Source organism: Manis pentadactyla, chromosome 10, assembly GCF_030020395.1.
Source record: "Manis pentadactyla isolate mManPen7 chromosome 10, mManPen7.hap1, whole genome shotgun sequence".
NCBI classification, from domain to species: domain Eukaryota; kingdom Metazoa; phylum Chordata; class Mammalia; order Pholidota; family Manidae; genus Manis; species Manis pentadactyla.
In genome coordinates, this window is record NC_080028.1 from 76,256,720 (window position 1) to 76,269,877 (window position 13,158).

General features: G+C 40.9%; 1 protein-coding gene across 8 annotated transcripts in view; it reads left to right on the plus strand.

Moving 5' to 3' along the window:
- DNAH3 (dynein axonemal heavy chain 3) overlaps positions 1-13,158 on the plus strand; it is a 197,738-nt gene that overhangs the window by 79,523 nt on the left and 105,057 nt on the right. For all 8 annotated transcript variants that reach the window (XR_005027501.2, XM_036899295.2, XM_057487004.1 and 5 more), the window contains 3 exons: positions 530-640; positions 3,458-3,572; positions 11,900-12,098. Coding sequence is in view for 7 of the 8 variants with exons in the window: in XM_036899295.2 (XP_036755190.2) it covers positions 530-640; positions 3,458-3,572; positions 11,900-12,098 (425 nt within the window). In the remaining variant the exon portion in view is untranslated. The remainder of the gene's footprint in view (positions 1-529; positions 641-3,457; positions 3,573-11,899; positions 12,099-13,158) is intronic.

Below are 13,158 nucleotides of genomic sequence, written 5' to 3' on the forward strand. Positions count from 1 at the left end.
TATTTTTGCCTTTGTAGTGTAAAAGCAGCCATAGATGATATGTAAACAATAGGTGTGGCTGTATTACAATACAACTTTATTTACTAAAACAGGCTTGGCCAGATTTGACCCTGGGGCCAAAGTTTGCCCACCTATAGTTTAACAAAAAGTTAGGGAGGGGCAGGAATAACAAAATTATGGTGCCTCCCTGCAGTATTATGTAGCTATCAAAAACAGTGGTTATGAATGCCCTCTAAACTCTACCTTAATGATAACTATGTAAAATACCTGGGATGGGAGCATGAGTAAAAAAGAAAAAAAGCAAGAGTTGATGGGATTGTTGGTGATGATTTTGTTATTTTTTATGAAATTCAGAGAGGAAAACATACAAATCAGTAATTCCAGAGACGTCAAGACTAGTAGTCTCTGAGCGTGCGGAAGGATTTTGTTTTTGTTAAGGCAGTGAGATGGTCAGGGATGTTTTTAAGAAGTAATTCTAAATCACAGAAGGTGAATTGACCCTACAGCATGCCCCACTGCACTTTCCCAGGTCCCTCGTGATCAGTGGGTCTTGCAGTGGCCTGGCCAGGTGGTTATCTGTGTCTCCTCCGTATTTTGGACTCAGGAGGTGTCCCAAGCCCTGGTTGAAAAGACTCTACCGGTACGTGAGCCTGTCATGAAGCATGTAGAGGAGACTCAAGCTCAGTTAGGATTTGAATGACATGTAATCAGAGTAGCCTTGTTTTCTAAACAAAAAAATATTATAATAACTATAGCATCCAACCCATGGCATCACAGAAGCCAGGGTTCTCCTGGGTACACTGGCATAGAGAATTTGGAATTGGGGTTGTCCTGGAGTTCTGTAAGACCTGTACAGTCCTTCCTAGGCACAGATTCTAGGCTGTAAGATTCTAAGTTTTATCAGCTTTTGCTACCAGGCATCAACCTGGCAGAATTTCCACCAACAGAGATCCCTATCTTCTTTCTGGGCCAAATGATCAAGTGGTCCTATTCTCCTATTCTCTTCTCCTCCACCATTACTCCCTCCTCACCATCTTCCATCCAACATCAACCCACCTCCGGCAATTCCTTTGACTTTTTCTTAAGACCAAGAGTGCCTAAGTCCTATTGTCCTCAGATCCAGACACATGTATTTCCAGTTAACTCTTGCCATTGGTGCTAGTGCTTGAGATTTCAAGACCTCAGTGGACTTGGGTTCAAATCTTGTTACGTTCCCTTGTTAGTGATGTGACCATAGGCAAGTTACTTAACCCAAGTCTCAGGCTCCTTGCCTATAAAATACAAGTAATTTTAGTGACATTAAACCCTACTGCTGAGCAGGATTTAAATGAGATGCCGGTGAATCAGTCAGTACTTAGATCTTAGGATATAAACCCTACAGAGCAGAGGCCATGTCTGTTTTGCTCACTGTTAAATCTCCAAGGGTTACTGCAGTCCCAGGCACATAGCAGGTGCTCAGTAAATACTTACTAAACAAATGAATGGTAACTGTAGTCCCAACCTTTCTACCATTGTATAATTTCCCATGATTATGTCATCAGATATTCTGTTACTCCTTCTGTAGAAGGTTGGCTATGAACTAGGATATATTTTAATTTGCTACATTTTGCTTCATACATTAAAATTAGATCATCAGTATTTGACCAAGTTTCAAATTTATACAGATTTCATGTTGATAATTCCTCAAAATGAGTTGCACTCTACACTTGCAAACTGCTTTCATGTATATCATTTCAAACTTTGGAAACACTAAATAATTTGGACTTCTGTGACTGCATCTCTGTGTCCCAGTTTCTCTACCCATAAAAGGGGAGAATGCTTCCCATTACACCTAAGCCCTGGAGTGTTTGCATGCTAAATGCTGTGGCTCAGCATCCTAAAAGAAACAGTTGGTACAGGATCACCATCCATCTATTGTTCATTTAACAAATACTTGTTTGGCATCTGCTCTGTGCTGGGACTATGCTACTAGGCAAAGGGAATTAGAAGTGAATGAGAGAGACATGGTCCCTGTCCTCATGGATTTAGAATCCAGTGGGGAGAATAAAGCCCATTATAGAGATGTGCTGAGGAAAGCACACTGATATAGGAAGCATGGGAAGGAAGAACTAAGAGATGGGTTAGGATTGGGGAAGATTTCTCAGAAAAGTGGTATCTAAGAGGAGACGGGAAATATCAATAGGATTAACCACACAAAGAACAGGAGGCAGAGTGTTCCAGAGAGGAAACTAAGAGAGAAACCAGAATGGGCTAAAGTCTGAAGATGAAAAGCATGGTGCATTTCAGCACCTGAAAGCACTTTGGTCTAGGATAGCTGTGGAATGAGTGGCTAAGAGAATGTGGGAGGAGCAACCCCATCATCAAGGGCTTTACTGACATACCAAGTGGAGAGAGCATTCAAAAAGCTTTTTTTTTTTTTCATATGTGTCAAGAATTTATTAATAAAATCACCACCACTATTTACTGGATGCTTTATTCACATTGTGCCAAGTGCTTCACTTATACTCTCATTTAATTCTCAAAGCAGCTTGAAGAGGTAGCTATAATTATCTAGATTTGAGAGACGAGGAGACTGAGACTCAGCAGGTTAATATCATTTGCCTAAAACCACATAGCTAGAAAGTGGGGAAGGGAAGATTTGAGCATAGGATGGTCTCACTTTACATTTTTAAATTCATTTTTATTTTTTAAGTGTTTATTTTGACATAATGTCAGACTTGCAGACCATATGGCAGAAATAAGACAAACAATGCACCCTTCATTCAGGTTCCCCCAATATTAACATCTTACATAACCACAGTGCAATTTTCCAGTTGGATGGAAAATATCATATTATTCTCTAATCTATAGACCTTTTAAATTGGCTAATCTAAATGTAGCTAGTTGACTCACTAACGACTTTTTGTCTGGTCTAGGATCCAATCCAGGATTACATAGTTACATGCATTTAGTTTTCACATTTCTCGTGTTTCCTTTAATCTGAAAGAGTTTCAGATTTTTTTGTTAATTCTGATTCCTTATATAATTTACATATGGTATATAAGTCACCCTCTTGAATGTACAGTTCTGAGTTTTGACAAACACATAACAATCAAGATAGAGAATAGTTCCAAGTCCCCCAAAATTCCCTCATGGAAATTTGTATTCAATCCCTTCCCCTCCTCCAAGACTCTAGCAACTACCAATCTATTTTCTGCCCCTATAGTTTTGTCTTTTCTCCACTATCATAAAGATAAAATCATACAGTACCTAGCCTTTCTAATCTGGCTTCTTTTCAGCTAGTATAAAGCATTTGAGTTTCATCTAGAGGTTAATGAGTGGGAGTGGTTAATGAGCTTGAGGGATGACATCCAGAAGTCTAGCTCCGGCCATGGGGTGGTGATGGTGCCATTTCCCAAAAGGGATTACCAGGGGAGAATCCAGACTAACCAACTGTTTCCTCCAATGCCCCTGCCAGGATTTTCTGAAAAAGAGCAATAATCAAATTGCCCAGATTGTCCAGCTGGTGCGAGGGAAGCTGAGCAGTGGGGCTCGACTGACCCTGGGGGCCCTCACAGTCATTGATGTCCATGGTAAGCAAGGAGACTTCCCCAGCATTACTGTCCAGGAATGGCAGCCAGGCTTGCTGCTCTCCCTTCTCCTGAATGGAGTGATTCAGGGGCTCCTTTCCCATGAGGGAGAGCCTCACCAACTGAGAGTAAGGTGTGGGTAAGGAGAAAAGCCAGCATATCTGTGTCTCTCCATATTCTATTCTCCCCTCCCACCCCACTCTTACTTGCAAGAACCCTCCCAACAATGCTATTACTGAGACAGTGATGGCCAAATCCATTTCTGAGATTCATCAACTTGGAGCGCTTTCCTTGGGCTGACCATAGGTAATATTTTTGAATACTCACCAGGTGCCAACCTTTTGCTAAGTGCTTCACATATATGGTCTCATTTTTTTTTGGTATCATTAATCTACAATTACATGAGGAACTTTATGTTTACTAGGCTCCCTGCTTCACCAAGTCCCCCGCACAAATCTCACTACAGTCACTGTCCATCAGCGACTTACTTACAGTAAGATGCTGTAAAATCACTACTTGTCTTCTCTGTGTTGCACATCCCTCCCCGTGCCCCCCCCCATATTATACATGCTAATCATAATGCCCCCTTTTTTCCCCCGCCCCTCATCCCTCCCTTCCAACCCATCCTCCCCAGTCCCTTTCCCTTTGGTAACTGTTAGTCCATTCTTGGGTTCTGTGATTCTGATGCTGTTTTGTTCCTTCAGTTTTTTCTTTGTTCTTATACTCCACATATGAGTGAAATCATTTGGTACTTGTCTTTCTCCGCCTGGCTTATTTCACTGAGCATAATACCCTCTAGCTCCATCCATGTTGTTGCAAATGGTAGGATTTGTTTTCTTCTTATGGCTGAATAATATTCCATTGTGTATATGTACCACATCTTCTTTATCCATTCATCTACTGATGGACACCTAGGTTGCTTCCATATCTTGGCTATTGTAAATAGTTCTGTGGTGAACATAAGGGTGCATCTGTCTTTTTCAAACTGGGCAGCTGTATTCTTAGGGTGAATTCCTAGAAGTGGAATTCCTGGGTCAAATGGTATTTCTATTTTGAGCATTTTGAGGAACCTCCATACTGCTTTCCACAATGGTTGAACTAATTTACATTCCCACCAGCAGTGTAGGAGGGTTCCCCTTTCTCCACAACCTCGCCAACATTTCTTGTTGTTTGTCTGTTCGATGATGGCGATCCTTACTGGTGTGAGGTGATATCTCATTGTGGTTTTAATTTGCATTTCTCTGATGAGTAGCGATGTGGAGCATCTTTTCCTGTGCCTGTTGGCCATCTGAATTTCTTCTTTAGAGAACTGTCTTTTCAGCTCCTCTGCCCATTTTTTAATTGGATTATTTGCTTTTTGTTTGTTGAGGTGTGTGACTTCTTTATATATTTTGGATGTCAGCCCTTTATCGGATCTGTCATTTATGAATATATTCTCCCATACTGTAGGATACCTTTTTGTTCTATTGATGGTGTCCTTTGCTGTACAGAAGCTTTTTAGCTTGATATAGTCCCACTTGTTCATTTTTGCTTTTGTTTCCCTTGCCTGGGGTGATATGTTCATGAAGAAGTTGCTCATGTTTATGTCCAAGAGATTTTTCCTGTTTTTTTCTAAGAGTTTTGTGGTTTCATGACTTACATTCAGGTCTTTGATCCATTTCGTATTTACTTTTGTGTATGGAGTTAGACAATGATCCAGTTTCATTCTCTTACATGTAACTGTCCCATTTTGCCAACACCAACTGTTGAAGAGGCTGTCATTTCCCCATTGTATGTCCATGGCTCCTTTATCATATATTAATTGACGATATATGTTTGGGTTAATGTCTGGAGTGTCTCTATTCTGTTCCACTGGTCTGTGGCTCTGTTCTTGTGCCAGTACCAAGTTGTCTTGATTACTGTGGCTTTGTAGTAGAGCTTGAAGTTGGGGAGCAAGATCCCCCCCACTTTATTCTTCCTTCTCAGGATTGTTTTGGCTATTCGGATCTTTGGTGGTTCCATGTGAATTTTTGAACTATTTGTTCCATTTCATTGAAGAATGCTGTTGGTAGTTTGATAGGGATTGCATCGAATCTGTATATTGCTTTGGGCAGGATGGCCATTTTGACGATATTAATTCTTTCTAGCCAGGAGCATGGGATGAGTTTCCATTTGTTAGTGTCCTCTTTAATTTCTCTTAAGAGTGTCCTGTAGTTTTCAGGGTATAGGTCTTTCTCTTCCTTGGTTAGGTTTATTCCTAGATATTTTATTCTTTTTGATGCTATTGTGAATGGAATTGTTTTCCTTGATTTCACTTTCTATTAGTTCATTGTTAGTGTATAGGAAAGCCACAGATTTCTGTGTATTAATTTTGTCTCCTGCAACTTGCTGAATTCCAATATTAGTTCTAGTAGTTTTGGAGTGAAGTGTTTAGGGTTTTTTATGTACAATATCATGTCATCTGCAAACAGGGACAGTCTGACTTCTTCTTTACCAATATGGGTTCCTTGTATTTCTTAGTTTTGTCTAATTGCCATGGCTAGGAACTCCAGTACTATGTTGAATAACAGTGGGAAGGGTGGGCATCCCTGTCTTATTCCAGAACTCAGGGGAAAAGCTTTCAGTTTCTCACTGTTCAGTATGATGTTGGCTGTGGGTTTATCATATATGGCCTTTATTATGTTGAGGTACTTGCCCTCTATACCCATTTTGTTGAGAGTTTTTATCATGAATGGATGTTGAATTTTGTCAAATGCTTTTTCAGCATCTATGGAGATGATCATGTGGTTTTCGTCCTTCTTTTTGTTGACGTGGTGCATGATGTTGATGGATTTTCGAATATTGTACCTTCCTTGTATCCCTGAGATGAATCCCACTTGGTCATGGTGTATGATCCTCTTGATGTATTTTTGAATTTGGTTTGCTAATATTTTGTTGAGTATTTCTACATCTATGTTCATCAGGGATATTGGTCTGTAATTTTCTTTTTTGGTGGGGTCTTTGCCTGGTTTTGGTATTAGGGTGATGCTGGCTTCATAGAATGAGTTTGGGAGTATTCCCTCCTCTTCTATTTTTTGGAAAACTTTAAGGAGAATGGGTTTTATGTCTTCTCTGTATGTCTGATAAAATTCCAAGGTAAATCCATTTGGCCCCGGGGTTTTGCTCTTGGGTAGTTTTTTGCTTACTGCTTCAATTTTTTTGTTGGTGATTGGTCTGTTTAGATTTTGTGTTTCTTCCTTGGTCAGTCTTGGAAGGTTGCATTTTTCTAGGAAGTTGTCCATTTCTTCTAGGTTTTCCAGCTTGTTAGCATGTAGGTTTTCATAGTATTCTCTAATAATTCTTTGTATTTCTGTGGGGTCCATCGTGATTTTTCCTTTCTCATTTCTGATTCTGTTGATGTGTGTTGATTCTCTTTTTCTCTTAATAAGTTTGGCTAGAGGCTTATCTATTTTGTTTATTTTCTCAAGGAAACAGCTCTTGGTTACATTGATTTTTTTCTATTGTTTTATTCTTCTCAATCTTATTTATTTCTTCTCTGATCTTTATAATGGCCCTCCTTCTGCTGACTTTAGGCCTCATTTGTTCTTCTTTTCCCAATTTTGATAATTTTGACTTTAGACTATTCATTTGGGATTGTTCTTCCTTCTTTAAATATGCCTGGATTGCTATATACTTTCCTCTTAGAACTGCTTTCACTGCGTCCCACAGAAGTTGGGGCTTTGTGTTGTTGTTGTCATTTATTTCCATGTATTGCTAGATCTCTATTTTAATTTGATCATTGATGCATTGATTATTTAGAAGCATGTTGTTAAGCCTCCATGTGTTTGTGAGCCTTTTTGCTTTCTTTGTATAATTATTTCTAGTTTTATGCCTTTGTGATCTGAGAAGTTGGTTGGTAAAATTTCAATATTTTTGAATTTACTGAGGCTCTTTTTGTGGCCTAGTATGTGGTCTATTCTGGATGTTCCATGTGTACTTGAGAAGAACGTGTATCCTGCTGCTTTTGAGTGTAGAGTTCTATAGATGTCTATTAAGTCCGTCTGTTCTAGTGTGTTGTTCAGTGCCTCTGTGTCCTTACTTATTTTCTGTCTGGTGGATCTGTCCTTTGCAGTGAGTGGTGTGTTGAAGTCTCCTAAAATGAATGCATTGCATTTTATTTCCTCCTTTAATTCTGTTAGTATTTGTTTCACATATGTTGGTGCTCCTGTATTGGGTGCATATATATATTTATAATGGTTATATCCTCTTGTTGGACTGACCCCTTTATCATTATGTAGTGTCCTCTTTATCTCTTGTTACTTTCTTTGTTTTGAAGTCTATTTTGTGTGATACTAGTACTGCAACACCTGCTTTTCTCTCCTTGTTGTTTGCATGAAATATCTTTTTCCATCCCTTGACTTTTAGTCTGTGTATGTCTTTGGGTTTGAGGTGAGTCTCTTGTAAGCAGCATATATATAGGTCTTGTTTTTTATCCATTCTATTACTCTTGTGTCTTTTGATTGGTGCATTCAGTCCATTTACATTTAGGGTGATTATTGAAAGATATGTACTTATTGGCATTGCAGGCTTTAGATTCGTGGGTACGAAAGGTTCAAGCTTAGCTTCTTTAGTATCTTATCATCTAACTTAGCTCACTTACTGAGTATTATAAACACAGTCTGATGATTCTTTATTTCCCTCCCTTCTTATTCCTCCTCCTCCATTCTTTATGTGTTAGGTGTTTTATTTTGTGCTCTTCTGTGTTTCCTTTGACTGCTTTTGTGGGTAGTTGATTTTATTTTTTGCGTTTAGTTAGTATTTGATTGGTCTGCTTTCTTTGCTCTGATTTTATTTTCTCTGGTGACATCTATTTAACCTTAGGAGTGCTTCCTTCTAGAGCAGTCCCTCTAAAATACCTTGTAGAGGTGGTTTGTGGGAGGCGAATTCCCTCAACTTTTGCTTGTCTGGGAATTGTTTAATCCCTCCTTCATGTTTAAATGATAATCATGCTGGATACAGTATTCTTGGTTCAAGGCTCTTCTCTTTCATTGCATTAAATATATCATGCCATTCTCTTCTGGCCTGTAAGGTTTCTGTTGAGAAGTCTGATGATAGCCTGATGGGTTTTCCTTTGTAGGTGACCTTTTTTCTCTCTCTGGCTGCCTTTAATACTCTGTCCTTGTCCTTGATCTTTGCCATTTTATTTATTATGTGTCTTGGTGTTGTCCTCTTTGGGTCCTTTCTGTTGGGAGTTCTGTGTACTTCCATAGTCTGAGCAACTATTTCCTCCCCCGGTTTGGGGAAGTTCTCAGAAATTATTTCTTTGAAGACACTTTCTATCCCTTTTTCTCTCTCTTCTTCTTCTGGTACCTCTATAATGCAGATATTGTTCCTTTTGGATTGGTCACACAGTTCTCTTAATATTGTTTCATTTCTGAAGATCCTTTTATCTCTCTCTGCATCAGCTTCTCTGCGTTCTTGTTGTCTGATTTCTATTCCATTAATGGCCTCTTGCACCTCATCCATTCTGCTTTTAAGTCCTTCCAGAGATTGTAGTATTTCTGTATTCTCCCTCCCAACTTGATCATTCAGCTCTTGCATTTTTCTCTGCAACTCCATCAGCATGGTTATGATCTTTATTTTGAATTCTTTTTCAGGAAGATTGGTTAAATCTATCTCCCCAGGTTCCCTCTAAGGGGATGTCTGGGTTATTCTGGTCTGGATCAAATTCTTCTGCCTTTTCATGGTGATAGAGGTAGTCGTGGGCAGTTGGGATGTGTGTCAGCTGGGAGAACAAAGTCCCTTCCCACTTGCTCATCGCCTTCCTCTCCTACGAGAAAGGTGGCCCCTAGCGGCTTGTGCTGGGCAGCTGCGCGCCAACGGGGTCTGAGTCTGACCCAGGCAGCTGCAGAGGATGCTCCATGTGGCTGCTGTAGGTGTGGCCAGTCTCACGCTGCTGCTCCACTATGGCGGGGTCACACCGGACGGGGAACGGGCAGGAGGCTGTTTATCGCTGTGAGGAGCCTCAGAGCTGTGCTACTGCCCAGGAGATTAGGGTGCCCAGAGTTCCCCAGGATTCCCAGCTGCTAGGCTGAGTGTTTCTGGACACTTCTGTCCAGCTGTGAGGCTCCTGTCCCTTTAAGACTTTCAAAAAGCCCCCACTTTTCTTTTGTCCCGGGGCACCAGCTGTGGGAACCCACTTGCAGGTTTTACTGTTCCATTTTCCTTGTATCCAGCACACCACACGCTGTGTGTCTGTGCTCCCGGTGTGGATGACTAGGGCTGGGTATTCAGTAGTCCTGGGCTCCCACTCCCTCCCCGCCCTGACTCCTCTTCTCCCACTGGGGAGCTGGGGTCGGGGGCACACTCAGGTCCCACCGGGCCATGGCTTGTATCTTACCCCCTTCATGAGGCCCTTAGTTCTTGCAGGTGTAGATGTAGCCTGGTTGTTGTACTTTATCTTCTGGTCTCTCTTTTAGGAATAGTTGTGTTTGTTGTATTTTCAAAAATTTATATGGTTTTGGGAGATTTCTGCTGACCTACTCACGCTGCCATCTTGGCTCCCCTTTCCATTGTCTCATTTTTATATACACTTCGCAGAGTAAGAACCTGAGGCTTAGAGAGTTATCTTGCTGAGAGGCACACACTTTACTAAATGGCAAAGGCTCTTTTGTCACTTGAGTGTACCTCTGTGTGATTCCAAAGGGAAGAGACTGCAAATGGGCAGTGATCCAGGGAGGGAGTGGGTGGGAGATGATGCCTTCCAGCTCTTCCTTAGAGAGAAAAAAAATGCGGAGAGGTGAGGAGAAAGAACTGGGGTCTTTATATAAAACAAACCACCCCCATGCCCTCACTCCATCATCACCAAGGAAAGTAGGGGCAGAATCAGGTGGTTGCCTGGGAACAGTATCTCTCTTGCTCACACACCAGCTTCTTACTGGTATCTCATGGCATGTTGTTGTCCTTAAGGGTGATGCTCATTTCATTTGGACAGACTGGCATAAAATCAGGGAGACAGAAGGGAGAATGTGATCTTCATCTGGCTACATAACCAGCTGGTGGGAGTAAAGAGTGCAGGTGCAGTTACTGCCCAAGTTACCCCAGGGTCACACACACACACACACACACACACACACACTCATGCACGAACATCTGTGCACATCCCAAACTCAGTCCCTTTAGATTCACCTTCTTCTGGAGGCCTGCAGGCTAACCAATATTCCTGCTACCACCTATAGATTCTCCAAGAACCTGGAGGGGAATTTAATTCTTCAGGAAGGCTGGAAGAGCTGGTGGTCTGATCTTCTTCAGGGACTCTTTTCTCCTGGGTTTTGGATTTTATTATAATAAAGAAGATTTCTCACAAGGAATGAAAGACTTACAGAAGCATGCCTTTGCAAAGTTATGTTTCTGAGATCCTAATTGCAAGCTGCTGTACTAATTCTGAGATCTCAGTAGCTCTTGCTTTATGTCCAACTTCATAAAACTATATCTTCAACTTTAGGGCTCACATCACTGTGAGAAAATTAAATTTGGATTATAATCCTGAGAGAAATAAGGAAACCTAGAAATGGCTCTCCCAGCTGGGATTTCTCAGGCCTCCAGATGGAAATAATAGAACTAACCATGGATTCATGGGACTTCGTTCTTTGCCAACTACATCAGGCCAAGCTGACTATATTCTTCTAGGATATCCTAGAGGACTTGAATAGGGCCAGAAGTGTCATACTGGGGATATGAGAGCATTTGGGGTAACTACATTCTACAAAGCCCTCCGTGCCAGTCCCCCAAGAATCTGGGAATGAGAGCACCAGCTAATACTTAGATAATGTTTTTATATGCCAGGAAGCTTTTTTCTTTTTTCTTTTCTCTTCTTTTCTTTCTTTGCTTCCTTCTTTCCTTCTTTCTTCTATGTATATGAATATGTGTGTGTATTTGTGTATCTATATATATACATATTCCCTTAATTCTTATAATAGTCCTATAAAGTATGTACTGTGTTATCCCCATTTTACAGATTATGCAAGAGGGGTTAAGTAATTTGCCAAAGTCACATAGCTAGTTAATTCTGGCAGAACCAGAATTGAATCCAGGCAGTCTGATTTCAGAATATGCACTTTTAATGGCTCTGCTATTCTGTCTGAGAGCAGATAATGGCAGCAAATTCTCTGCCAGCCTCCTTGGCAGAAGCAAGAACAAACTTTTGAAGGATATTACTGTCTGCAGGTTGTGGGTAGCCTAGGAGGATAGTTGAGTCTAAAATTGTTTGGAGGGTGAGGGGCAGCCCAGATGGCATTCTCAGAACCCCTCTGAGGAGTCTGTGGAGATGGGAGGATGCTGATGGCTCTGCATGTGTTTCTGTGTCTTGACAGCTCGTGACGTGGTGGCCAAGTTATCAGAACAAGATGTCTGTGATCTGAACGATTTCCAGTGGATCTCCCAGCTGCGCTACTACTGGGATACAAAGGATGTGCAGGTGCAGATGATCACTACAGAAGCCTTGTACGGCTATGAGTACCTGGGAAACTCCCCCCGGCTGGTGATAACACCCCTCACTGACCGCTGCTACAGGTAAACCCTGGAGCTCCCCCAGACCAGAAGGGTGAATAGAGAACTCCAGAAGAAAAAAGCCTTATGGGGAAGATGGTTGGAGGAATCTTAAGATTGTTACCTTTGTCCTCTAGATCTCAGATTCTTAGATTTTAGAATTTTGGCCTTAGTCACCATGGTCCCACAGATGGGCATGGAAATTAGGCCAAAAAATGAGAACCCAGTAGGAGTGCTAATGCAAATGAATGTGGCCAAACCAGAAAGCACAATGTTTACCTGCCCTTGAAAATGGCATGGTACTTAAGTAGAAAGCTCTTCAATAGCAGGATCAGGCTGGTACCCGGATATCCCATAGCCAAGAGATAGAAAAGGGGCCAGGTGAAGGACCCTGGCAAGGAGTCTCCAAGCTCTGCCACCCTTTCTGATGGGGATATATAGTAATTTGTGCTCAACAGTATACTTTGCCATTTTCCTTGGAACTCATAACATTAGAAATCTAGACTGTAAATTTGCCGATGTTATGATGTTTAGATTTTCTTTGACTTTGTATATTCTTTACAGTGGAATTTTTTTTAATTACAAAGATAATACTCAAGCTTTTTTTTCCTTTGAAAGTACTTACTTAATTGTTTTCTATGTCCTGTAATTTTTGCTCTCCTTTCATTCATTTATTTCACTCATTATTCAACAACAATTTCTCGAACTTGCCTGTGCACTCTGCATAACCTCAAGAAACCCTCAATCTAATGGTGTCAAGGAAGAGAGACATACTCAGAAGATTTCAAGACAGTGTTAAATTATAAAGGCTCATAAAAGGGGCTGTGGAACCCCAATTGACTCATCATTCATTTCTAACATTGACCTTGCCCCTACCCTGTGGACTGAATCAACAGTGGGTCCTGAACTCGAGTTCATAATCTAATGGGAGAAATATGTTAATTTTCACTATTCCACTAGTAATCTTGGAAATGTGGAGTTTATGAGGATTTTTTACTTTTATTTGATTCACTTATGCATGTATATGTGTATATTCATTTATCCATTCTATCATTCATTCCAAAAAAAATGCTTATGGGTGCCA